The 25127-nt window shown below is 41.7% G+C and overlaps 2 protein-coding genes across 22 annotated transcripts in view; one reads left to right on the top strand and one right to left on the bottom strand.

The window, feature by feature from the left end:
• The first annotated feature begins 1299 nt into the window (after nt 1–1299).
• tfg (trafficking from ER to golgi regulator) lies at nt 1300–17745 on the top strand. Of its 4 annotated transcripts, none has more exons than XM_085766162.1 (8): nt 1300–1445; nt 3522–3735; nt 3945–4028; nt 7007–7153; nt 7967–8134; nt 9329–9475; nt 15769–15846; nt 16396–17745. In XM_085766162.1, exons 2-8 carry the CDS (start codon nt 3552–3554, stop codon nt 16800–16802), a joined length of 1215 nt encoding a protein of 404 aa, XP_085622288.1. In that variant the 5' UTR covers nt 1300–1445; nt 3522–3551; the 3' UTR covers nt 16803–17745. The 4 variants fall into 4 exon arrangements, with proteins under 4 accessions (XP_085622288.1, XP_085622287.1, XP_085622286.1 ...); XM_085766161.1 differs by having other exon boundaries at nt 16393–17745; XM_085766160.1 differs by having other exon boundaries at nt 15769–15864.
• A 1167-nt stretch (nt 17746–18912) lies between these two features.
• abi3bpa (ABI family, member 3 (NESH) binding protein a) overlaps nt 18913–25127 on the bottom strand; it is a 28781-nt gene continuing 22566 nt past the window's right edge. For 16 of the 18 annotated variants that reach the window (XM_085766406.1, XM_085766407.1, XM_085766410.1 and 13 more), the window contains 9 exons: nt 24506–24628; nt 24071–24160; nt 23721–23930; nt 23082–23187; nt 22313–22392; nt 21724–21753; nt 21428–21586; nt 20806–20928; nt 18913–20044 (listed from right to left, as the gene is read on the bottom strand). In XM_085766406.1, coding sequence (XP_085622532.1) covers nt 19929–20044; nt 20806–20928; nt 21428–21586; nt 21724–21753; nt 22313–22392; nt 23082–23187; nt 23721–23930; nt 24071–24160; nt 24506–24628 — 1037 coding nt within the window. In that variant the 3' untranslated portion in view covers nt 18913–19928. The remainder of the gene's footprint in view (nt 20045–20805; nt 20929–21427; nt 21587–21723; nt 21754–22312; nt 22393–23081; nt 23188–23720; nt 23931–24070; nt 24161–24505; nt 24629–25127) is intronic. The other 2 variants (XR_015034673.1, XR_015034674.1) reach the window with 1 other exon arrangement.

The following is a 25127-nucleotide window of genomic DNA, read 5'->3' as shown; positions in this document are numbered from 1 at the left end:
ACATCAACATAACATTTTGGCCAAACTTTTGGGTCCGTGTACTTCGCGGCCATTGGTTTTCCGTTTCAAACAAAAAACAAAAAAACAAAAATTCAGGCTGGTTTTTCCGTTTTTTGGTTTTTGCTTTTAAAACCAAAAAACGAGGAGACCAAAATCAAATAACGGCCAATTTGTAATTTTGATTGTTACAAAATCTCTCTTTTCGTTTTTGATAATAATATTAAGGTTGATAACTCCGTAAAAAAAACAGATCTACAAAAAAAAACTTGATTTCCATAATACAGTCATTGTGATTCCCCCCATTGGATAGAATGCAAAATTCTTGCTAAGCTTACTTATTTTTAATTTAAATGCATTTTTTGTGGGTGGCCCAATTTACCTTAATGCATCATGGTAAATTGAGCCATGCATTTCAGCTAAAATGGGCCACATACAAAACACAGTCTTACACTGAAGTTACACAGAAATTGAGGGTGCAAAACATGTTCAAAGTTAGATATTTATCCAAGGTTGGTCAGTGCCACTCATGGTGCCATTAGCACTGTGGGGGAAAAAATGGCATCTATAATGCCACACACACACATACACACACAGTAAAAGAGCCTGTAACATAGTCAGTTAACAAAGAGCATAGCAACAACATGATCATGCAATTTTAAAATGCATTTTAAGATTAAAAAATGTCTTCAACCTCTTATGTATTCACTGTTAATGTTAAGTTTAGTGTTGTAGTTTAGTAGTAGTGTCAATTTATTATTAAAATGTAAATGATTTCTGCTAAAATTACTGTGTTGTTCTCTCTTGGCCCAATTTAACTGAACGGCTGGCCCATTTTACCTGAACCTTCATCTTACCTCGAGAGGGAATATCCCGATACTTTAACTCTCATAATTCCAAAATAATTATACTTTTTAATTTTTTTTTCACACAGAAACATTTAAGAGACCTATGTCGATTTTTAAAAATATCAATGGATTTCATGCATAGCGTTTTTGATGGTCTTATTAATCGTTTACCAAAAAGTGGCCCATTTTACCTGACTTCACCCTACACTGACATGTTGCAAAAGAGTGTTTCATGTTTAACTTTATGCCTTTTGGAGATCATTTTTGAAACGGAAAAAAAATTACAGCTTACTTCGGGTGACTTGTTTACATCAACATAACATTTTGGCCAAACTTTTGCATGCCAATGTATCTTTAGCAATTAGATGTGTCATTGAGTCCACACAGCCAGCGCACTTTGTCCAGGTCCAGACGCTGTGCGGCTGCGCACCGTGAATGCCACGTCACGTACTGGCTGGCGTGACGTTGACAGTCTCGAGGACACTTCCTGATGCTGCTGCTGGCCCGGGTCTGGCTAGAGCCGAGCTAACACAGAGTTGATTTTCACGGTTTTGGGGGCAAAACCTGTGAAATACAGCGTGGTCAAGTCGTCTGATTCAGGTGAAGGACTTTCTTGTGTTTTGATTCTAGCGGTGTTGTCATTTAGTTTGAACCACTCCGCAGTTTTTTCCCCCCTGTGCCGTTAGCTGACTAATGTAAGGAGCTAATGCTAATGCTAAGCTAACTCGCCCAACCAAAACAGGTGTAAAACCCGTTTTGTGGGAAGTTAGCGACAAAAACCTGTGACTAATTCACTGTTATTTAAAAAAGACAGTGCAGTTTCAACCTTACTTAGCCAAGAATACATATGTTAGCTTATGTAGCCCTGACTGCACATTGAAAGGAGATATAGTATTAAAAGTTACACAGGAAATCGTTTTTTCCCGACGTATTTTATTTTACTCCAACTCATACAAATCTTCAATGACAAATTGAATATATTAGCAGTATAAGTCAATATGCCTGGTTTATATCGTTAACAATGACAGTGTATTGTTGAAATGGCCTAGTAAATGTTAGCAGTTAGTAGGACACTGTTTGTCAATGGGCCACTGACAGATGACTTGCGCTTTAATGATGATGTCTATCTATATATGTAGTGTGGAGGAGTCAGTACCGGTGCATACTGGTTGTTGTTGTTGTTGTTAGTGTTAGTGTTGTCCTCATTTAATACAAGTGTATGCTAAATGTTAGCCACCAGACAATCCCTAGCATCCAGCCAATTATTCATCTGGCTAGTAGGAGGGACAGGCAAAGCCGCAGTGTTTTCTGGAATTAAATTCACAGTCAGTAGTAAATTGTTCAGCCCCGGATCCAGATCATGAGCAGGTAACGTTGGTTTGTTAATCCAGCTGGTGACAGTTAGTACACAGTCATGTCGTGAGAGACATGTTGGATCACCACAGACTAAAAAAAAAAAAAATGTAGGTCTCTGATTGCATGTGAAGCAATAAAATCCGCTCTGTTTGTACTGATCTGATGTCAAAATGATCACATTACAGTTTTTTTTCTGAAAGATTCACTCAGCTTGGTTGAAAAGCTTTGACCCTCTTTATCTGACCAGGTTTTTTATTTGGGTCAAAGTCTATACTGTACAAGGAGATCCACAATGGCACAGAGTTGCCTTTGCCACCTCACGGGGTAATTTTTGACCCTTAGACCCTCAAAGTGAAAATTACTAATGGAGTTAAAGATACCGATGGAGACAGGTTTAAGGTAAAGGGCGGGTTTGCTCTTTCACCTAGTAATCATCATGAAGTGCCTTGAAGCAAGACAATAAAGATCAGTACAGATGAGTTGCTAATCTCATCACAATCGCATTATCCTTGATGAAGAAACAACCACAATTAAATCATGAATAACAACTCTCACAGCAGCCGTGTCCCCTGACCTGTTAACCCACTTACACAGACCAAGGCCTCAATGTGTCTTTAATGACAAATACATGTAATTATGAGGATATTAATATTGTTGTTTGGTGTTGTAGTACACTTTTATAAACCAGGTTCTTAGACTGGATGAGCTGTTTGTTTATATTACCAAATAATGGGAAACATAAAGTTATATCAGGAGATTCCTAAAGATCTCCAAGGTTGTTACATGCATTGTTTTGTTTTTACACTACTAGAGAACCATATTGACAATAATATATTTAATCTTAAAATGTCCATGCACATGTAATGAAAACAACAGAGTCATAGCCATTGTTTAGTCTGTGTGATGGTGCAGCTTTTAATTGAAATTGCAAGACACGCAAGGCTCTATTACATAAAAACAGTCTGTGAAGACTTTCCAGTTGTTTTATTTTACTTTACTGCACTGACAAGTTTGGCGCATGCAATGGTTATTTTTTTCCTCTATCCATCCTGTCTCCTGAATCTGGGAAGTGAGTTCAGCTGAGGATCATGCAAATCATGTGATATGGTAGCCAAAACCAAAATGCAAAAAATAACTTTATTTAGCATGTTGTTATAATTCTCTAATGATTTATATTCACTCTTCTTAGCATAGTGTATGTCTGTATTTATTTACACAACAAATGTGACAGATAAAGTGACACTAAGGAAGGACAGAAGGGAAGAGGCAAGTTGTTTGGCTTGTTATTTTTACAACATCTCCTCCTCCGACTCTTTTCAGTGGTGGGAGCAGAACAGGTCAGACGGCACCATGAACGGCCAGCTGGACCTGAGTGGGAAGCTGATCATTAAAGCCCAGCTGGGTGACGACATCAGACGCATCCCTATCCATAATGAAGACATCACCTACGACGAGCTGGTGCTGATGATGCAGCGTGTCTTCAGGGGCAAGCTGCAGAGTAACGACGAGGTTACCATAAAATACAAGGATGAAGGTGAGTCAGACCACAGACTAACTGGTCCCAATTAGTCTCAAGGGTAAAATAAGATGTGTTTTTCTCAGGCGATTTTATGTATTGTAAATTGTCATGTACTTTTATGATACTAAAACTGTCCAAAATTCCCCCGAAAAAGTTGCTGAAAGAATAGTTTCTGTAAAATTTCCAGTATATTGAATCATCTGATCTCTTTTCCATTATTGTAGATGACGACCTCATCACCATCTTCGACAGCTCTGACCTCTCCTTCGCCATCCAGTGCAGTAGAATACTCAAACTGACTTTGTTCGGTAAGATGTTAAAGCTTTTCCTTTGCTTTCTGTCGCCACTTTATAAGAGTGTCACAAAGTGATGCACAGGAATTTTGCCAAGAGGAAATGGAAATTCAAGTCGGTTCAGTTGAAAGTCTGTAATCATATAATGGTGCTTTTCCATGTGAACTGTGAACCAAGATGTTTCACATCAGCTGTTACAGCAACCAGTCACTGGAGGGCAGTCCAGTTTAGTTTCAGACAACAAACCTCAGCCCTTCACTGTCCCACTGGAAGTTGCCTGCTGCACTGCTCTCTGACTAGTTTTGGGTGGAATTTCTTTACGTCTCTTAGCACTGGCTCAGCAAACAAATACGAGACTGAAGGCTGAAGATATATAGACAAAAGATCTTTGTTCTAATTTTAGATATGCATCAACCCTGCTTTGCCCACAGTCGTTTCAGTAAAGTAGTGTGACTTGTAGGTTTATGAAAAGAATTAATTACATTATCCAAACAGCCAGCAGGCCTCACCCTAACTGATCAGGCTCAAACCTGTTCTGTTCTGTCTGCAAGATGTTGCATCAAATTTGTGTTCAAAATTGAAGGGTTTTTACAGTATAAGACTGGTCACATACAGTGCATTGTTTAATCTATAGTGTATAATTGATGATGATGATTACATTGGAATAAGAAATGTGCTTGCACTAAAAACCAGGACCCCATCAACTATTTGCGATATACAGCTGAGTACGTAAAGAGTGGATTTTGAAAATGTGATTATTTCCAAACATAAACAACAACAACAACTGCGTATAAGAAATACTATTGCTTAGTATGGTCCTTGTTTGAATTTGTCAAAAAGAAAAAAATAAAGACTTAACAGAAAATATGCTCATATAATAAAAGATGGCAGATACTCAGATACACAAAGTTAGAAGAATATTGGATGTCATTAATTGGATTTTACTGATCAGATATTACATCTGGGATTGTTTTGTTTCAGTAAATGTCAAAATTCAACTTGATGCTTTCACTGCTGATGTCTCCTGGCAGGCCACTTCTACGTTACACATGTTTTTGTTAATGCTCATGAATTATTCTATTTCCTGTAAATGTTATTCATTTAAAGTCAGTAATACATTAATGGAAATGGACTGCACTTATACACAGTGATTTTTTTTTTTTTTAGTGTTATTGATCAAGTATCTAGCCTAAGGACACTTTAGTTAGTGGACGTCCTGCTCTTCCTCCTCCACAGCCATCCCAGTGTTTAGCTGTTGGATAGACAGTGCAGTGTCTCAGGGTTTTGTCTTTCCTGCAAGGACATAAACTTGTGGTAGACATTTAACCTGTATGAGGAATAGAGACATAAACAAAGCCCAACTTTACAAGTCTACAGAATATTGCTGTCAGCTGTGAAAAAGAACTTGTCTCAAAACCATAACACACCGTGGCATCATGGAAATTTAATAATAGAATTTGTAATGACAACATGATGCTGGTTCCTGCGCTCTTCTCATAGTCAGACTGTTCTCCCCTCGCTGCTATTATTAGCCAGGGGTGCTGTAAAATATATTTATTTCTTCTTTTAATAAAAGAGGGAAAAAAGTATTTTACTTCCTCCCAATCAAAGCTGAGTGCTGGCTCATCATCACATGGCATGACTTCACGTGGATATGATATCCTCAGACATGTGTTGAGATTCAGAGAAAAGCGAGCGTGGCTGGACTCTCCATGGCAGCCTGTGGTTCAGCTCAGTACCTCATGACCCCGTGGATCTCTGTTCAACATTATCCACCCAAACAGAGAACCTTGTGTGAGACAGGAATGTCTGGGGTCCTCTATTGTTGCATTCATTCTTCGGCAATAGAAATTTTCGCTCCCTAATCGATTTAGAATGGCGGAAAATAAAGGTTGAAAGTAGTTAAGACGACCCATTTGGTGCAGGTTATGTGGAGTTGATAGTTCTGAAGAAGTTTGGTTTGCTTTAGCACGATTGTTGTCTCGATAAACGTGTCTTAACACGAGGTAAAATCAACACATACGGCCTGAAAAACAAGCTGGATGATACAGCAGCGTGCTTGTGCCCAGTGTTCCCAGCTCTATTGTTGGTTAAATGCCTCACTGGCAGGCAGGGTGTGGTGGTGGTGGCGGTGGCGGTGGTTGCGGTGATGACGACGATGAAGCGCCCCGTCCCTCCGTCAGCCCGGCTGCTGTCATGAATGTCTTTGTGAAGTCGACCATGTGATGGATGATCCCTGTAATCCCAGGTCTTCTGAATGAGGAGCTAACAGAATTTGGACAGATTATTCATAATGTGCACATGCTTAGTGTTGAATTAAACAGCTTTTCCAGACCAATGAACTCCAGAAGGTTTTACGTTATACAGATGTTGCTGTATGTTACAGTTCTGTAGTTTTTCTTCATTAACTAATGAGCTCCTTTAACGACAGCCCTCTTCCTCATTAATCACTATTCACCGGGAACATATTTCCAGTAGTAGACGACGTGCCTCTCTGTGGGCAGCAGTATATCCTCAGTTTTGAGGCTCCTTCAAACACTTACTCGTGTCATCGGTCTGTATGTTCAGCGCTCTCGTGGTTTCTTTCCATCTGCTAAGCTGTTGACATGTTTTGTACAGTCTTACCCAGAAATTCCTAGGAGCTCATGGTTGTAACTCAGTTGGAGACCATGATCCATGTCAACAAGTGGTTCAAGTTCAAGACAAAACTGTCCCAAGTAGGAAATGATCGTATTAAATGAGATCCAGATTCAGTGATGCACAAAATTTTCCCATTAATAAAGGTATGGACCAGAGGAGTGTTGTATTCTGTAAAAGCAATCAGTGCTCAGGTGCTATCTATCATCCTCCTTGAGGACTAACACACAGATGGTGTTGGCTTGTGCTGAAATTGAGAAATGTTTGACTTTGCTAAACCACACTCTCCAAATAAATATTAAGGATTTGTTTGATTTGCTCACACGGTTCCTTTCCCTCCGCCTTGCCGTCTGCAGTGAATGGTCAGCCGCGGCCTTTGGAGTCCAGTCAGGTGAAGTACCTGCGTAGGGAGCTCATTGAGCTCAGGAATAAAGTCAACAATCTCCTGGACAGCCTGGAGCCTCCCACAGAACCCGGCCTGGCTGCCACAGCACCGGACAGTGGTAAGTGTGCTTGCATGGGCAGCACTAGTACGGTTACACATATTGCACTTTCTTGCATCATTTGCAGTCATTCCTACAGCAGCTGTGTGCACAACTGCTCTGAATTCTTTTAACATAAAACTCATAATTTCAGTTTATTGATGAGAAGCACAAATGACAGGCTTAACCTCTAGGGTCCACAACAAGCATTATGCCCTATTGGGTTCTGGCAGATGTGCACAAACACAGTCATACAGCCAACTGTGATTTGATTTCTATTTTTTTTTTTCATTGCAAACCTTGTGTTAAATCTCTTAATCCTGCTGATGGGCCCTGCGCGGCCTCCATAACGAGCAACATTTGTTCATATTTCACATACTCACTGCCATGCTTGTAAAATCTGTATCCCACACGGACACTGGCACCAGACTGAGACCATTTATAAGATGCAATCTCTTTTTCTTATGTAGATTTGTATGGAATTGTACATTACATTTGTCTATTGTATTATACTGCAGACATACTAGTCCCATTTTGTTTGTGGTCACTCAACCCACACACATACACCGCAGCAAGAGCAAACATAAGCCCTTCCCTTGTCATCATGACTGACCAGAGCATTTATATGAGGAACATTGCTGCCACATTACAGTGTAATATGATATACAAGTATAAAAGTAAGTTTATTATTCATAAACAGGGATGTGGTTTAGTTAGTTTGCCTTTTGTACTACATGTTTTGTTCATAATAACAAGTCTGTTGTTGATATATGATGATACATGCATTATTTCTGCTGGTTTTTTAAACATGTGTCTGGTTGTTGTTGTTTTCAGAATCACTGGATGTACGTGAAGGAAAAGTCATGGCAGCAGACCCCACATTGAAACAGGCCACTCCTGTCAGCGCAGCTAGCATGTCAGCCTTCGACCCATTAAAAAACCAGGACGAGGTCAGCAAGAATGTCATCTCTGCTTTCGGCTTGAGCGAGGACCAGGCCCAAGGTAGTACACAATGTCCAATATCAGAGATCAAAAGTTTTTTGTCTCTTTTGTGAAAAAAAATAATTTCAACCCATGGAAATTGTTGACTTTTTTTTTTTGTTTTTCAACAAATTTGAAACCATATTTAGACATTTGGTAACTAGGATCTGGTGTTCTCCTTGATTATGGGGTCATCACGCCAAGATCTTTAAAATCCTTCAGGGGAAAAAAAGGTTGTGGATGAGTTTGGCCTTAGATTTAAAAAGATCTGCAAATTATTTGAAATAAATCATCCTGCCGAATGCATAATCATCTGCAGTTGGCATAGATTTCAAATGATTGTCAGGTTGTCCACGACTTTGGCAAATTCAGCCCAAAGATCTGATGGTATGAAGCACAGTTTGATCACAGGGTCTGCAGGTGACTGGTGTCAAAGTGCATGCGTCTACCATCAGGAAGAGATTACACAAATTTGACCAGTGCAGGAGGCGTGCCAGGAGAAAGTCGTTGCTGTCCAAAAATAACATTAGAGCAAGACTAAACTTACAGGTAAAGACCAGGCCAGGCTTTTTTGGAATAATCTGCTTTGGACAGATGAATCAAAGATAGTTGTTTGGCTACAGCAACAACAGTTCCTGCCTCAGGGACCGGGCAGGTTGGATTCACTGATTCACCTATGAAGTCTTCGTCAAAACAAAGACTGCTTGAGGATAATGGGAAGCCATCTGTCCGAAATTTGAAGTTGAACCGAAAGAGGCTTCTTTTTTTTTTTAAAACAGGACAATAATCCTGAGCACACAAACAAATCCAGCCAGGGAATAGCTGGAGAAAAAAAAGGAAAGAAATGAAGCGTTATGTAATGGCCTGGTCGAAGCTCAGATTTCATCCCATTGAAATGCTCTGTGGGGATTTGAAATCGGCTATCCTACTGTCCAAGGCCAAAGGTCTGCTGACTTTTCCACAGAGGAATATTACATTCATCACATTTTTTGACATTGTTGTTGAAGAAGTGAAAGAAAAAAGCTACATTTTCCTTGTGGTTTTGTTCATTTTAGAGGATGAACAGTTTCCTGGTTCGTACATGTTGAATAGGGATGTTCCTATTTTTTTCACATGTATGTATTTGTTTAGTTTCAGGCAGCTTATATCTGTCCTTTAAGGCGTCCACGGCCACACGTCTTCATGTCTTTCCCATTTCTGTGTTAACCTGAGTAGCTCCCGCAGCCGTTGCCCCGGAGGAGCGCTCAGGAACCCCTGACAGCATCGCCTCCTCCTCATCTGCAGCCCCTCAGCCAGGAGTGCCCCCCCAGCCACAGGCTCCCTACCCTGGAGTACAGCAGCCGCCCCCAGCTGGCATGGACGGTAAGACGTTTTTTTTTACACACAACAGATGTCCACAGACAAGACGTCATGTGTATGTGTCTTATGTAACGCAGCCTATACTATAGGTCGGCTCAAAAACCTTGGCGCACTCCGAGGCAAATATATATGAGTGTGATATAAAGTGTGTAAAAAGGCTTAATGTCCTAATGACCACGGGAGTCGGAGACCCCGCAGTGTGGGTGGCTAAACAGTTGCATATGTTGTGCTGTTATATGGGATGTTTATCCAACACTCCCACCAAAGTAGCCTTGTTAATTATGACCCCCTGTTGAGCAGGACGGTTTGAACACGTTGACCTAAAATACTGATCCAAGGTTATTTGTTTTCCAAAGAGTAGTTCATGCTGGATTCCTGTAAACCTAGAAATATTGTCATGGTACGTTTAGCCGGTCTCACTTGGTTTACAGGCCAGATAGTTAATATTTTCAGCAGTATTGGTTCTTTAATACTGTCGTTTTCATAGTTCAGGCCTGTGTAAACTGTGCTCATGTAGATACTTCAAATCCTTCTTTCTGAAGTGAATCTTTCTTTCTTTTTGGAGTTTTTTCTTTCTTTCTTTAGTATATTCAGTAACAATGTGAGTTCAGCTTTCTTCAGTCATGCCACTCTTCTCTGGTCTACTTGGGTCCATGTGTAGCTCAGTTACATGTAATGACTGAGATCGGAGTGACAGACTATACTTACATTGTTTATTTAGCTGTGCTGATTAAATTAAATTAACCTTCTGTTTATTTCTCATTGGGAAAACAGAAAGTATTACTTTCATCCTGCCGGCCATCCTTAACTGATTAGATTAAGTGAAATACACAAAAGAAATTGACAAAATGCTGCATATAATTGTAATCAAAAGATCAAATTGAGGTTAAATGATTCATGGGAAGAATATAAGCCTGGGATCTTTGTGAACTGATTTACATTGACTAATGTGGCTAACAGATTCAGAGTGGCATGTACTGTACGCTTGTTACCTTTTTTGGTGCTCACATCCATTCTTGTTGAGGCAGCATGTTTCATTAGATGAGAAATTATCCTGAGTGGACTATGGTGGACTCTTAATCAACACTATGTAAACATGGCGTATCCATGGACTTAGCCTTTATCTTACTCAGCGCAGACCTTATCACAGCTCTCCCCCGTGTGCAGATTTTAACACCGAAGTGTTGGTGCCAAACCAAAACCTTAGATAAAGATAAATGATAAAAAAGGATCAGGCAGTCTTGGCAAAAACAAACATGGCTTATTTTACTCAATTTTCTCAGCACAGTGCCAATGTGCCATGTACTTAAAAAAAAAAAAAAAAAAATCTTATTCCTTTCACAAGCATTTAACTATAGGGATTTCTCTGGCCTGTTTTCCCTTTGTCAGGAAAGGCCCAGGCAGGTGCAGCCATAAAGGTGAAGCCTCTTGTATTTAAATAGTTTACCACATTGCTATACGCAGATTGGATTGTTTTCAGTCTGTGATCTGGTCCAGATGAATGTGAAAGCCACTGGGGGCAAAAAGAAAGATGCCTCATGTTGCACCGTCCGAGAGCTGTAACTCGCTCTGAGAGCAGTCACACCTGCAACGCTGAAAGTCAGCACACATGTGCTATGACTACTTCTGTTTCTCTGGTGGTTTGTGGTTTGGCCTGGTTAGAATTGGGTCTATCCATGGAGCTAAAAACACACTGTTTAGTCGGTCCAGAAGGAAGACTCCTCTGTCACGGGGTTAGCCAGCAACGCAGCGTGTTGCACACAAACATCCAGCTCAGCAGAAAGCTGGTCATGGTTCTCTGTTCCTTCCATAACACGAGGACAGGGAGAAACCAGAGACGTTGTTGTCTAATAAGCAACTTGTTCTTTCTGATTTCATGTTTGACTCTGGTGTGGTCGATGCGGCCGTGTCATCATGGAGGTCTCACGATCAGTCCAACCTCTGCACGGTTATAATATTGGCAGGGTTAGCATACTGCTGCAAACGACATGAATGTTTTTGTAGAATAGTTATTTTTGAGTAATAGTTTCAAGTTGCTCATTACAGTGCGTCTCGTGCTCTGTGATGTTTGTGTGCAACCTCTTGTCATGTCTATTTTTTATATTATATAAACTGAAATCATGATCCTCAGTAACAAAAAATATGCATGTTTAGGAGGAAAATAAACAATTTGGATTCCAAATTGGTGTCAGGCAGATTTTTTTTTTTAAATTAAATTTGAAGTCAAAATAACTCATAAACTACCAGATAATTTAAGCCAAATGCACGGGATCAGAAGCTGCAAAGGTCAGTTGTAAGACGATGACATAGTCTGATTCAACTGAGAAAAGTTTTAAGCATTAAAAAAAAATCACTGAGAGGATTAAGCTGATTAACTTTTATTCATATCATATGAATCATTTCTAAACAGGACCTGGGCTTGTTTCAGATTAAGACCACTGCTAGTGGTGTAATATGTCAGATATATTCAACAGTTGAGTAAATAGTAATATCAGTATCAGCTGATATCCAGTAATAAAGGAGACAGATGAAGACAGAGGCAAAAAAAACCCATTGGATCAGGACACCCCCAGTTAAAAAACTGACACATCCACCGTCTGCAAGTTATAGTACAAGTGAAAAATGTCCCTGTGTGATGAAGTGTTAGCGCTGCAGAAGTTGAGCATGTTAACTTTGAACCCACTGAGTTCAGTCAGGCATCGTCACCACACATTGGCAGCTTCTCTTAGTTTCCGTCTCGTAATCTCAGGGCAGGTTGTTAGATAAATCCTGGGCCTGACAGTGGACAATGAACATATTGTCCTCCCCGTACTGGTCCCTCTTTTACCGTTTCCCTTCTCCATCTCTTTTCTTACTCCTGAGGCTGCAGATGGTTGGCACACTAACACATTAAACCAGATCCTGCCCCAGCCCCTCACCCCCCCCCCCTTTCCTTGCGTTATTCCTGTCCGTGGTTGCAGACTGTTTGTCAGTATGACAACCTGGAGGCAGAACAGCCAGTCGATTTTTTACAAAAGGTAATTCCAGTATATGAGATTAGACACCAGCTGAGCATTCGTGGCCTTTTAAAGCAAGCCTGAGGCTCCCTTGTAATGCAAGCTTAGATTACTTGTGACCGTAAGAATGCCGCTAACAAGATCCATAAGCAGATGGTAAAGATTTCAACCCGTTGTCTCTCAGACGCTGATGGACCCCTTGGCAGTAATTTACATAAGTGCAGGAACAAAACTGTAAACACGTGTACGAAGCAGCAGCAGCTTAGACATTCGCGTGAGGCTCTTTATCAGATGGGCAGATGTGTGTTTGGTGTGAAATGTTTATTGAAAAATAAGGCCATATTCTCATGACGCCTTCACAAGGCATGCACTCAGATCAGCACAGCTCGGGGTTTCATCTCCTGACGCGGAGCAACACTGTCTTAAATATCTTGATCCCCAATAGCTGAACCTTTTGGATCCGCTGGAATGAAGTGAACTCCCAGGCCAAAGAGGCCTTGCAGCCTCACATCCCTCTGTCACTCTTACATAACGCCTATGATGGATTACAGAGCGGGGAGAACAGGAGAAGAAGCCAGTTTCACACACATGCCTCTTCGCACAATAAAGAGCATGTTAAAGGTGCTGTCAGTAAGATAACAGATGGTTGCCACATCACTTCAGAGCTTATAAAAAGACACCAAGGAGGTAACACCGTTTCTAGCTAAATATTTAGTTGTCAAGTGTCTCCCTGAGCATTTAAACTACCGCTTGATTTCTGCAACAATGAGCCTAAGCTGCTTGGACTGTGTGTTGTTTTGGAGACGCTCCAACCTCACCGTCTGGCCATAGTAGAGGTTTTGACCTTATGTCTGAGTCGCTCAGGTCTTTTGGTGTGTTGCGTTTCGACTCGGAAGTCGGATTTTCTGAGTTCCCAGTCGGCTACGTCATAAGAAGTCCAAGTTCCAGCTTGGAAACTCGGACAAACTTCAATAACCCCAGAGCTTGCAATCCAAGATGGCTGCTCTGTGCATCAACAGTGAATAAAAGCTGCACATTTCACTGTTTATTAGCCACTCAGTGTAGTTTTTGTGTAATTTCATTGGTCGTACCCAAAAACGTTGTTGTGTTGCATTCACGCCCAAGCTATGGCATGGTGTCTTGGCTGTTGTTAGCCAACAATGTTAACAACAACAAAGCTGTTGCTTTTTTTTGTTGCTCAAGTAATCGCCAAGTATCGATCTGAACAGACAAAGTGTATCTTATTGGAAAAAAACAGATATTAACAACGTTTTTAATTGCAGACATCATTTGCAGTTGAAAAAGCGAATATATCACAGCATATCGCAGTATTTTTAATATGGCAATAATATCGTATTGAGACACAAGTATCGTGATGATATTGTATCACAGGGCCTCTGGTGATTCCAACCACTACTTGTTACCAACTCGTGACTGGAACTCGGCTCTGACGTCATTCCCAGCTCAGACTTACGAGTTAAATTGAACGCAGCATTACCAGCTTCCCATTTCTGACCGTATCCAATGCAGCCACATCCAAACCTACGATCTAACACAGCCCAGACCTTGACATGCAGCATTCTTATGAGATAATGACTTTATATTGGCACACTGAAATAAATATAGACCAATGAGCCACAACATTATGACCATTCACAGATGAAGTGAATAACGTTGTTTCTTCTACTGAATTATGAACCAGTGAATACAAAACAAAAGAGTTTTCTTCCATTTTTGGATGCACTGAAGTTCCTTGAAAGGACAGAAAAGCTTAATGGGAGTTCAAAGTCCTTCAGTTTCACTCTTATACCCCCATCCAGGCCTGACTGTCACTACAGTATCGGCCCTCCCAAAGAGTGCACAGTTTTACCCGTGCTTGAAAAATCTGTGAACCCAGGCCCAGCCCTCTTTCATTATTGCCTTCTCTCTTTGTACTTTGCATGTTTCATCACTCCAATTTATATGCCAGGCAGGAGATTTGGGAGCACGATTCAGGCCTCATTAAGGGAGAACACAAGTGTGCCAGGTCTTTGCATGTTTGCTGAACACTCAGACGGTCAATGGAAAACTTGATGAGCAAATTAAAATAATAAGGAAAATAAGTTTTCATGTTTTTGAAACATGAAAAAAAAAACCTTGCTCATTGGCATCACTGTCAAGCAAAAGACTGATTACAGTCGTTCTATTGAGAGGTGGGTAATACGTTTAACGGATGCTGCAGACGTCCTTGGATATTTCGAAGCCTTTTGAAGAAATGCTATTTAAGGCACACGAGTGGGACGATCCTCCACATGTGCACGTAGGCAGGGTGGACTGGTGAAATCATCGTTTATAAAAGTACAACAGGAAGTCGCTGTCTGAAGACTTAGACATGTCTGGCGCTGCGAAGGACAAGGTCTCGTCCTGACGCAGGAAAATCTGCCTCGGACATCACGTGAACGTCTCTCCGCCCTCGGCGGTGGACGCATGTGTCAGATGCAGTATGTACATATGTATGTGTGTATACATCTGCAGCAAGAATTGGCTCAGAGGGCGCAGGTGCCTGAGAAATGTGCTGTTGAAGATTTCTGTGGGCACCGGCTCTTTTGGCACCAGACACTATCGAAGTGGTTGCAGCTGTTTTCATTGAGGCAGTTGTGTGTTATTCTCTCCAGATGTTCAGGTATGTCTGTGAAGACACAATCCCCCCCCTCTTTACGCTCAGTCACTTTGTGTTTCTTGGGCGGCCTGGATGGCTATCTGATCTCAAAAATGCAACCTGAAAAGCGTTCAAGATGGATTTGCTGTTCAGTCCACTGCCAGATGTTGAAACTGGGTGAACTGGGATGTAGACCTCGAGGCTACTTTGTGATAATGGGAACAACAGTTACACTTGAAATTAAGGCCCAATTAGTCGACTATAAGCTGCTTTGGGTTTCAACACATGCCGTCGTTTAGAAGACACACTGAGCTGTGGCAGCGTTCATCTGATCTCCGAGAGTCTGTGAAGGCTTGTCGTCCATTAATGGGAATCATGTGGGATGTGTTTGGCTAACTTCAGCTAACTAATAACAAACTTATGAATGTAACCAGCTTAAGATACAAACTGTTCTTCCTCTTGTGTATTGCTGGCGATGGCTCTCAATGTGATTTGCATGTTGGCTGAGAAATATGATGGACTAGATTCTGATTTGTGATCTGGCCCGATGGAGACTCATGTGTGACGTGTCACCAAGTGTCAAAGTGCATTCAATCTTGTCTAAAAAGTGGCGATGGGCGATTAATTTTTTTATTGATTTGTGCTTGTCCTTGTGTCTTCAGGTCAGGTGTACCAGCAGTACCAGGCTCCAGGTGGATACCCGCCTCAGCAGCCAGGTGCCCCGCCGCAGCAGCAGTACGGTATGCAGCAGTATCCTGGTAAGAGCAAAAATGTTCAGGCTGTAAAAAAAAAAAAAGGAGACAGGTAGCTTCTGTTGAGTTAAGTGGATTGGTAACCCTTTTATTTGACAGGCCACTAATTATCTGATAATGTCAAGAAATAATAAGTAATTGCGTCACAATGTCTAGAAATAGCCTAGAAATAACGGTCAATTTCATACAGTAGTGATGTCGACAAATATAGCCAAGAAATAACAATTGATTGCGTAGAAATAGCCCAGAAATAATGGTCATTCGCAAGGGCTTGGTGGAGAAAAATTCGGGCCTTTCCCAAAAAATTCAAAGCATGAAAAGCATGTGTAATCTTTTGCATTTATGAAAAACATGACATTACTATGAAATTGACCGTTATTTCTAGAGGCTATTTCTTGACATTACTACGCAGTTAATTGTTATTTCTTGGCATTATCACATAATTAGCGGCCTGTAAATTAAAGGGTTACCAGTGGATCCTCGGTTATCTTTTGAGTGAATTAAACACACTTCTTCTCTCCCTCCGTATCTCAGCAGGATACAGCCCTCAGCCCGGAGCCCCTCAGCCCGGTCCGCCACAGCCTCAGCCTCAGCCGCAGCAGCAGCAGTTTCAGAACTACGCCCCTCCCTCCTCCCAGGCCCCCGCCCCCGGCCAGGCCCCGACCCCGGGTTTCCAAGGCGGCCAGCAGCAGCCCCACCCGTCGCAGGCAGCCCAGCAGTATCCACCAGGAGCCTTCCCTCCCCAAAACTATACCTCCCAGGCCTCTCAGCCCGCTAACTACAGCCTGCCGCCCAGCTCCCAGCCCGGCGCCGGGTACCAGCCCCGCCCGGGATACACCGCGCCCCCCGGCGGCACCCCCCCACCGGGCGCCGCCAACCCATACGCCCGTAACCGCCCCCCTTACGGTCAGGGCTACACTCAGCCAGGCCCTGGATACCGGTAAAAGGAGGACAGCTGCTGATCACTGATCCTCACACATCCCCCCCACCCTCAAACCCCTCCCCCCTCCCCCTCTATGTGGCTCCAGCTGTTTGGAGTGGATGCAGGAAACATGGTTTTACTGCTGTACCTACCCACCCACCCCCTCCCCTCCCTCCCTCCCTTCCTCCTCCCTCCTCCTCCTGACCCCGCCCCTCTGATACAAATATCAAGTCCAAATATAAAACAAGCAGCCCCCTCCCGCCCCAGTCTGATGGTTAGTGTTTGTACGCTGTCTCTTGAACACACCGCTCTGTTCTGGCCCCTCGCTGTCCGATCCCCTCCTGTCTTGCCCCCCGGGCCCCCTCTCCCCCCCACGTCGCCACCTCTCGTCTGCTCTGCCTGCCCTCTCGTACCTGTCGTTGTGAACCTGTAACCAGTCTGTATGCACACACCTGGGAGACCAAAACAGGCTGTTGCACAAACTGTTTGTTTTATCGTCCTATTTCCGTGGTAACACTTCATTTTGCGAGTGAGATCGGCCGGCGTTCACGTTCCGCATTTGTGACAAACACCTCAGCCAAGTTGTGGTGAGTTGTGTGTACCATACATAGATGCGTTTATAAGACACTAAAATGAAGAGTTACCCCTTGGTTGTTTTTGTTTATTTTTCTTTATTTGATCAGTTTTACCACCATGTCGGTATTAATGTGTCAATGAAACTGCCCCGTGTTGGGAACACTAGCTAAGTGACGGCTTGTGGGAGGTGTAGATCCCAGTGTAATGAAGATGGCTTCTTTTCTTTAGCTAGTTATATCACCTCCAGTACAGCTTGCTATTCCTCTCTTTTTCTCTTATCACTGGTTTTTACTAATATATCAAATCAAATTCCACCTTCAAGTGAGATTAGTTGTTTATGTATAAACTGTAACATTTTTTTCTTGAACCTAATAAATGATTGAGACCCAGTTGGAGTTCCCTTTTTTATTATTATTAATCTTTTTGTTTTGTGTTGCTCTTGGCAACTGTGGTCTTACCGTCTTTCTCTTAACACCCTCTCTGTCTTTCTATGTGGTTTCTGAGTTCATGTCTCAGTTAAGTTTGGCTTCTCTCTCTTCCCCCCACATGAATTTGGAAAAGTGTGGTAATGCTGGTATTCCCATTTTGTTTTCCTGCCTGTGGGTTGTGGTTGGCTGGGACATGTGGCATGGGAGCGTGTGGTTGGTCTTTTCGTGTCAAACTGTCTCACTGAGTGCGAGGAATTACTCGCACAGGGTTTATTAAAGATAATTCAGAGAAGTGTGTGTATGTGTGTGTGTGTAGCAACTCTCCACCTGGCCTGTGCCAAAGTGAAATCACTGTTTTAGATGAGTCTGTGCACTGTAAATGGTCTGCTGCATCAATAAAGTTAGTCGGCACGGTATTAGGGGATTTATCTGACTCATGACAACTGACAAAAAAAGAAGAAGAAAAGAAACCCAACAATTCCATTAACTGATAAATCAGCTCAAATGTTATGTCTCTCATTTCCCCACTGATATATGATGGTCATTTCGGCATTGGGGGAGGGAGAGAATAACAAAGAAATTTGAACATGTAAACTTGAGTTTCAGGGATTAAGCAAATGTTTTGCTCAGACTTATCTGGGATCTAATACACCAAATAATTGTTCAATCATTAAAGAATATAACTGTCAGAGATGTATTTATAATGAAAATATGTTTTCTTAGTTCCTAGATAAATTAGAGGCTGCACAGTTTGTTGGCTTAGCTCTGTCCAAAGGTGATAAAACTCACCTATCAGTACAATCAATCACTGATAACCTGATAAATCACTAATCAGGTGTATTTTGTTCATTTTAGTCTGAGGTAAAAAAAAAACTGCTGTTTTGAGAAGGCTCATGTATTGGACTATTTCTTGGTAACTTGTGAATTGTGGTTTTTATTTATACTTCGTTTTTGTGCGCATTAAAAAAAAAACAATAAATCAACAATTTTGTTGACAGAGCTAGACTTCATCACAAATCTATCATCTTAACTAACTTTTGGTAGGAAAGCAAACAAGTGTAATTCCCCATAATGTTAAACCTTTAATTTGCCATAAAAACACTGAAGTCAATTGGAAATGAATATCAGTAAATATAAAAACAAGATTTATTGCTGGAAACATACATGGTGCATTAAAAACAACTGCAGTCATGACAGATGTGGAAAAACCCTGACAATTTCTCTCCATTGATTTAAAGCTTTATGTACACTTTGAAGTAGGTTTGAACACAAAAACATAAATTATGTGATTTGACTATGTCATTTCCACATTGAAGCTCAGTTTATTTATTTCTATCTTTACACACATATATATATATATTCTTTTATAAAATATAGGACTGCCTGGGCATGAAAAATACAAAATGTCTTTCTTTCTCAATGACCCCATAGAAACAGTGGACCAATAATGTGGCTAAAACATGTTTATCTTTTACCTATGTAATGTATCAAACTACCTGTGACTTCTGGTACACATACTGTATTTCACACCATATACATATATGAACAAAGGTTTAATACTGTGCAAACTGCAACTGCTAATAATCCCTTAGGGCCAGCAGACGGTCGATTCTGCATGTCTGTGTGTACTTGTATTTTACAAAGTCCAAATGTACGATGACAGTATGATTGGCACCTTTCTGTATACAAATGAGCAGAGTGTGTTGCTCACTGACATGCAAGTACGGGGAACAGTTTTTACTTTGTTTTCTCAAAAGCACACAGAATATTCAATAACAGACCCTTGATAAATAATATCATACACATCATTACACTTTGGGAGCCAGCTTCCCAACATTTTCTCTGCAGTTACTGCGTATTCAACATTTTGGTTCACTCAAACTCCTGCACTCTTTTCTCTGTCGTGACACTTTTGATAAATAGAGAAATTAAGACCAATGTTACAAATGTACTCATTAGAGTTTTGTGACACATTAATAGTCCTAGAGGTTCACACGTGAGAGAGTAGGCTTCGTTCAAACAGACAGACCCGTCTACAGTGTCCATGGTAACATGAAAGAAAGGCCCATCTCCCTTCAGGCCTAGACAGGTGTCTTCTTCCTCACCGCCTAAGAAGTCATCCTCCTGGACAGCTCTGTGGGGTCTTACCACTTCCCAGGTATGGGTGTGCCACATTCATACCAGCCTACATAGGTGACATGTGACTTTCCTCCAATCTCTCCAAAGCTGACAGGTTCCTGTCTCATCGCTCTGTAGAAGCCTGGTAGAAAAAGAGAGGGGGGATGATATTTATTCAGGAGGGATATTTATTCAGTCAGTCTTTTATTGAAACAACTAGTCTCATTGTTCAAGAGATACCTGTGTAAGACAATTAACACAAATTAAGATAAAATATGAGTTATTTACATTGGGAAAAGTTCAGTCTTTCATTTGAGTTTATGTTTCCTGTACTGTAGCTCATTTCATTTACTGGGAGTAGAATACCTAAAACCAGTTCTCCCAAGCTCAGTTTGAACATTCATTACAGTTTATGTTCAACTGTAAATATAATTATAGTACAGTAACTTTACAACAGCCAGATGAAGACCAGAACCTGTCAGCTAAAACAGTATCATCAGCATAGAAATGAACATCACAGCCTGCAGAGCAGCAATAATGTTTATGTATATAATGAATAAAAGAGGACCAAGAATAGAGCCCTGTGGGACGCCTTAAGTTACTGAAGGAGCACTTGATTTGACACCATTTGAAACTTCTACTGAGTTTCCGCAGAGATGCTCATAAAACAATTTAACGAGCTGCTCATCTAATCCTCACAAGAGTAGTTTTTCTAATAAAATCTGCAGAATTTAATGTTTAACATGGGTCTGTGAGAAGAGCTGCAGCTGTTCTTTTGCCATGATATGATCTAACTCGTGACTGCCGAGGCTTCAATTTGTGTTTTTCTCTGAAAGAACAGATCAGCCCACATAATGACAGACACCGAATGACTGTGTTATTGGTCAGTGTGGATCAATATACCTCTTCTGCTTGGTAGCTCATCAGCCATCATCTGGGTGCCGGTCCGCCCATCCAGGAAGGAGTCTACAAACTGACAGTGGTCCTCGCCGTGCCCCGTCTGATCTCCAATGTTGTAGAACTTCCCTGCAGAGTTGGAAGAGTTAAGAACTTGAAGTATTTGGCTATTTAAAAAAATCTCTTGGATTGGACTCTTTTTGTGTTTAGGCAACAGAACTCTAAATTCATTTGTCAGCACAGGTTTACCCCAAGAATTCTTGTTTCATGTCGGCTTTGACAGATTTACACAAAATTTTAACCTTTAAGCTAACATGAATGAACAATCATTCAAGTGTTCAGAGATTTTTTTTAAATTTAAACATCTATAATTCCATGTCAAGTGTGAAATATGTGCTGATGATACTACTACAATACAGCTCTACGTAGCTACTAAATGTTCCTCACTGTGTTCGGTCAATTTGAATCTCTCAGCACACCAAAACCTTTCAGATACTGGTGCCAAAAATGCACTGTTATGTAACTAAAAGTTCCAGTATAGCTGACATTGATGTAATGTTTTCCAGAGTGATTTGTGATTCGCTCGTGGCCCCTGAGGACCTTAAGCAGCTGTTTGGTGTGTGATTACCATTGAGCGAGTCGCTCAGGTAGATCTTGTATCTCAGTGAGTTGCAGAGCTGGATCCCTACAAACTTTCGGTACCAGGTTCTCTTCACATACTGCTTTCCACTGCATTCAGAGTAGGCATCAGATTTAAATGGAAACTGGGTCCAGATGGCGTCTTTGCCTGAGATGAAATCAAGAGAAACAAAGTCTTATGATAAAGCATCGGAGTAAATATGATCCAAAATTGGAGGTGATTCAACATTTGAAACTCACAACAATACACAATGATTAGAAAGAAAAAAACAGCTCAATAGTCACCTGAAGCATGTTCGCTCACTCGTGGATCCGCTACAAATGTGAGAGAAAGGTAAAGCATTAAGTGTCGCAGTCTTGAAATATCTCAACTCATTATGCAATAATTAAACAGGATTGAGGATATGCGTTTCCAAAAGGCTGGGCTTTGATTGCATGAGTATAAGAGGCCAGTTGAGAAAAGCATTCCCTTCTCAATGTTGTTATTGTGAGTTTAAAAAACACCACATTTGATCGATGCTGGGCCGTACGTCAGCTGCTTTACAACTGGTGTAGATCTGACTTTGTTGATAGCGCTCTGATCACCAAGGTGGATGATTTACGTCTGCTAGAACTGAGCCTCCGAGGACATCTGGTGAGCTGACAAGACCCTAGAGTCTTAATCAGTCACACCTCGGCGCCATGTTGAAATCATTAGACTAACAACTGCCTAACAGCCCACCCTCTGAGATTCAAAGCAATGTAATCACTGCCTCATAATTAGCAACACGAACAGTGGCATTAACGTGCGACAAATCAGTCTCCTCCAGCAGAGCAAACACTTCAGATTTGTCCGTCTTGTGTGACGTTACTGGATGAGTTGTGTGAAACTTGCCTGATTCAGTGCTGAAAGACACAGGGTCACTGGAGGGTCCTGTTCCCAGCTCATTCTTTGGCGTGACTTTGAATTCATAACTGAAACAGAATAGGTATCAAGAACAAGAAGTTTGAGTTACATATGCAAAAAAAGAAAGGCAATAAACCAAACTTTTTTAATCTGAGTTCCCCTCAGCTCCAGATCTGGGACGCATATTTTCATTCCTCTGACGGCTAACTATGGGTCACTCACTCTCTCTCTTTTTCTCTCCCTCTCACACACATACACAGAGCTGATGGTTATTCCACGTGCTGCGTTCAGATGTCCTGGCAAAATCTGGGACAGCAAACCCAGCCCAGAGGAGGGTTCTGGTGAGTTTTGAGACTCCAGATGCTGAGATCTAATTAAAAACCCAGTGACCTCCTCCGCCCATATTTCCTCAGCTTTTGTGTCACTTTGGCCATTTTAAATTCACGAGCTGCAAGAGCACAGACGACTCTGAACAAACCCTTAAAAGTAGCTCACTTACAGTTCCTCGGTATTATACCTGTGTCTCTCTTGCTACTGATGTAATCATCCAGTAGTTCAAGCATACAGTTTTCATTAAGTGGAGTGTTTATTTAGACAACCTTACAGTAATGTAAACCTGGCAGTCTTTTCCAAAGTGTGCACAGTAGGAGTATCTGACCTAGTGGAAGTCTAAAGGGTGGAAACTGTAAAAGGCAGCGGCGCTTCTTTACCGTTTTTCCATGATATGATTTGTCCGACGAAGTGATTGGTCACATACCTGCTCTCCGGTTTGAGATTCTCCACGGCCGTGTGCGTCTGGTTGGTTGTCAGTATGGACACCTCCTCTCCATGTGGCCCCTTTGTGGTGGACACAACTTCATACTCTGAAAAAGGAGGCAGAAAAACCTGAGGGTGCTTCTAACAACACTGTTTTACATCTCATCTGTCTAAACAGAGAGGGCTAGGACACGCAGTTTGGGGATGGGGAATTAAGCCAACTTACTAATGGTAGGGAAATTGTGTGTAAATGCTCTATAGATTAGCAAATTGCTACAACATACACAAGTTGTTGAATTAAATTTTCATCAAATGAGGCGTGTTGTGGGGAAATTGCTTTTTATAAATCTATGAAACAATAACATATTACCATTTACTGATTAGTTACAAGCTAGTTACAAGCAGTATGTTAATTACAGCACTTTATCAAGTATGGCATGTTGTGATCACTTTGTCAAAACATTTTTCCAAGGGATTAGCTAATTTTTAAAAACAAAACTGGACTAGTTTAAGAGGGTCCAAGCACTGAAGCACAATTTGATGACTTGATGACAACATGATGACTTACCAACATAAAACCGAGAGCAAACCCTTGTTCTGTCTTTAGAAAACATTTGGGTTTTATTTGCGAATCCCTTACCTCTGGTCTCGTTGTCGGTTTTCTGCCAGTCAAGAATGACAAAAGACGGGCAGCCCTCCACGGTGACCACAGTGAGGTTGGAGGGAGGCACACGGGGAGGCCCGGTCACGTTCTGATCGCCGCCCTCCTCATCAGGGAAATAAGCGAGAGAGGAGGTGATGGAGCATGGCTCGTCTGGCCCCTTGTCCGTCTTGTAGATGACATGGGGAGCTGTGTTCAGGTACAATGAAGAATAACAGTTACTCAATTATATTACATTCTACCTTTGCCACCATTTTCTTTATTCACGGTTATGTGGTGAGCGGAGTTTCTGGAGAGCTGATGGCAAAGTGACTCAGATGATTTCTTACCTACAAAGCGCTTCTTGCCCATGATGTCTACCTCTGACGCAGGCAGGGGCCTGAATATGGAGGAGTTTTCATATATGTCAAAACGGCTGCCTGAAAAGGAAGCAGGGGAGAGAAGTTAGGGTCAGGTTGAAGTGCCAGCAGTCCCTGGCAGCTCTCTCTGTCCTCATTTTTACAGCTCTCTGGCCCTGGGGAACAGCCAGCAAGCCCAGCACCTGCTGTGGTCTTTGCTCAGGCTTTTTGTCAAACTCTTAATACTGAAAATGTTATTTTTCCGTCTCTTGTTGTACCTGTAAGCTTCTTCACCAACAGATCATGAGCATTATCAATCTGCATCCATTGCTTCTTACTCTCATACATATCTTTTTGCCAATCACATATATTCTAGCGCTTAATTTTGTAATTTTGTCAGTGCTGCAGCAGTTGTGTTTCTCGTACTGTTCAGTGCCGGGGTAGAGGTGGTTGTCTGCTGTCTACGCTCCTGCTTGGGCTTGGCTGTGACCAGAGGGAATGGCTTCAAGATGGCTTCCTTCTCTCCTTGTTTCAGGTCCATGGGTTTATCTGAGGACAGAGAGGAGGAGAAGAGATCAGTTCTTCACCCTCCTCATCATCTGACTCACAGTCTCACACACAGTTGTGGTCCATCTGCTCTGGCCATCTTCACCGAGCAACTCAGTGGCCTTTTTTCCTGGCGGCTGAAAGATCAGAGATTGTTTGTTGAGTAATATCTCTTGTGTTCCTTAAAGGGGGAAAAAAGGTCTGCCAGAATACATCTGCTGAGACCAGGGATGCCCAGATGCTTAGAACCATGCACATATTAGCACACGTGAACACGCACACACACACACACACACACACACTTGAGAGACTCGAGAGAAAACAGCAAGGTCCAGAAAAAGCCTTAGCAACAAGGCAGCTGAGATGAGCTGTTCTGTTAAGATAAATGTTGTTTTATGCATTAGTTATGAGCACATTAGTTCTGACAGGGTGTCGAGACATTGCAGCCGAGACTTACTTGACCTTGTGAGAAAATGTGAAGTGGAACAAAAGCTGACACAAT

This window comes from Trachurus japonicus, chromosome 21, assembly GCF_045865225.1.
Source record: "Trachurus japonicus isolate A0001 chromosome 21, Traja_1.0".
Classification (NCBI taxonomy): Eukaryota; Metazoa; Chordata; class Actinopteri; order Carangiformes; family Carangidae; genus Trachurus; species Trachurus japonicus.
This window is presented reverse-complemented; position numbering and strand designations above follow the sequence as displayed.

What these genes read in the sequence shown, in the direction of transcription:
- tfg (XM_085766159.1), top strand. Translation starts at nt 3,552, where the DNA reads ATGAACGGCCAGCTGGACCTGAGTGGGAAGCTGATCATTAAAGCCCAG. An exon ending in CATAAAATACAAGGATGAAG is followed by an intron (nt 3,736 to 3,944) that starts GTGAGTCAGACC and finishes CCATTATTGTAG; the next exon opens with ATGACGACCTCATCACCATC. An exon ending in ACTCAAACTGACTTTGTTCG is followed by an intron (nt 4,029 to 7,006) that starts GTAAGATGTTAA and finishes TGCCGTCTGCAG; the next exon opens with TGAATGGTCAGCCGCGGCCT.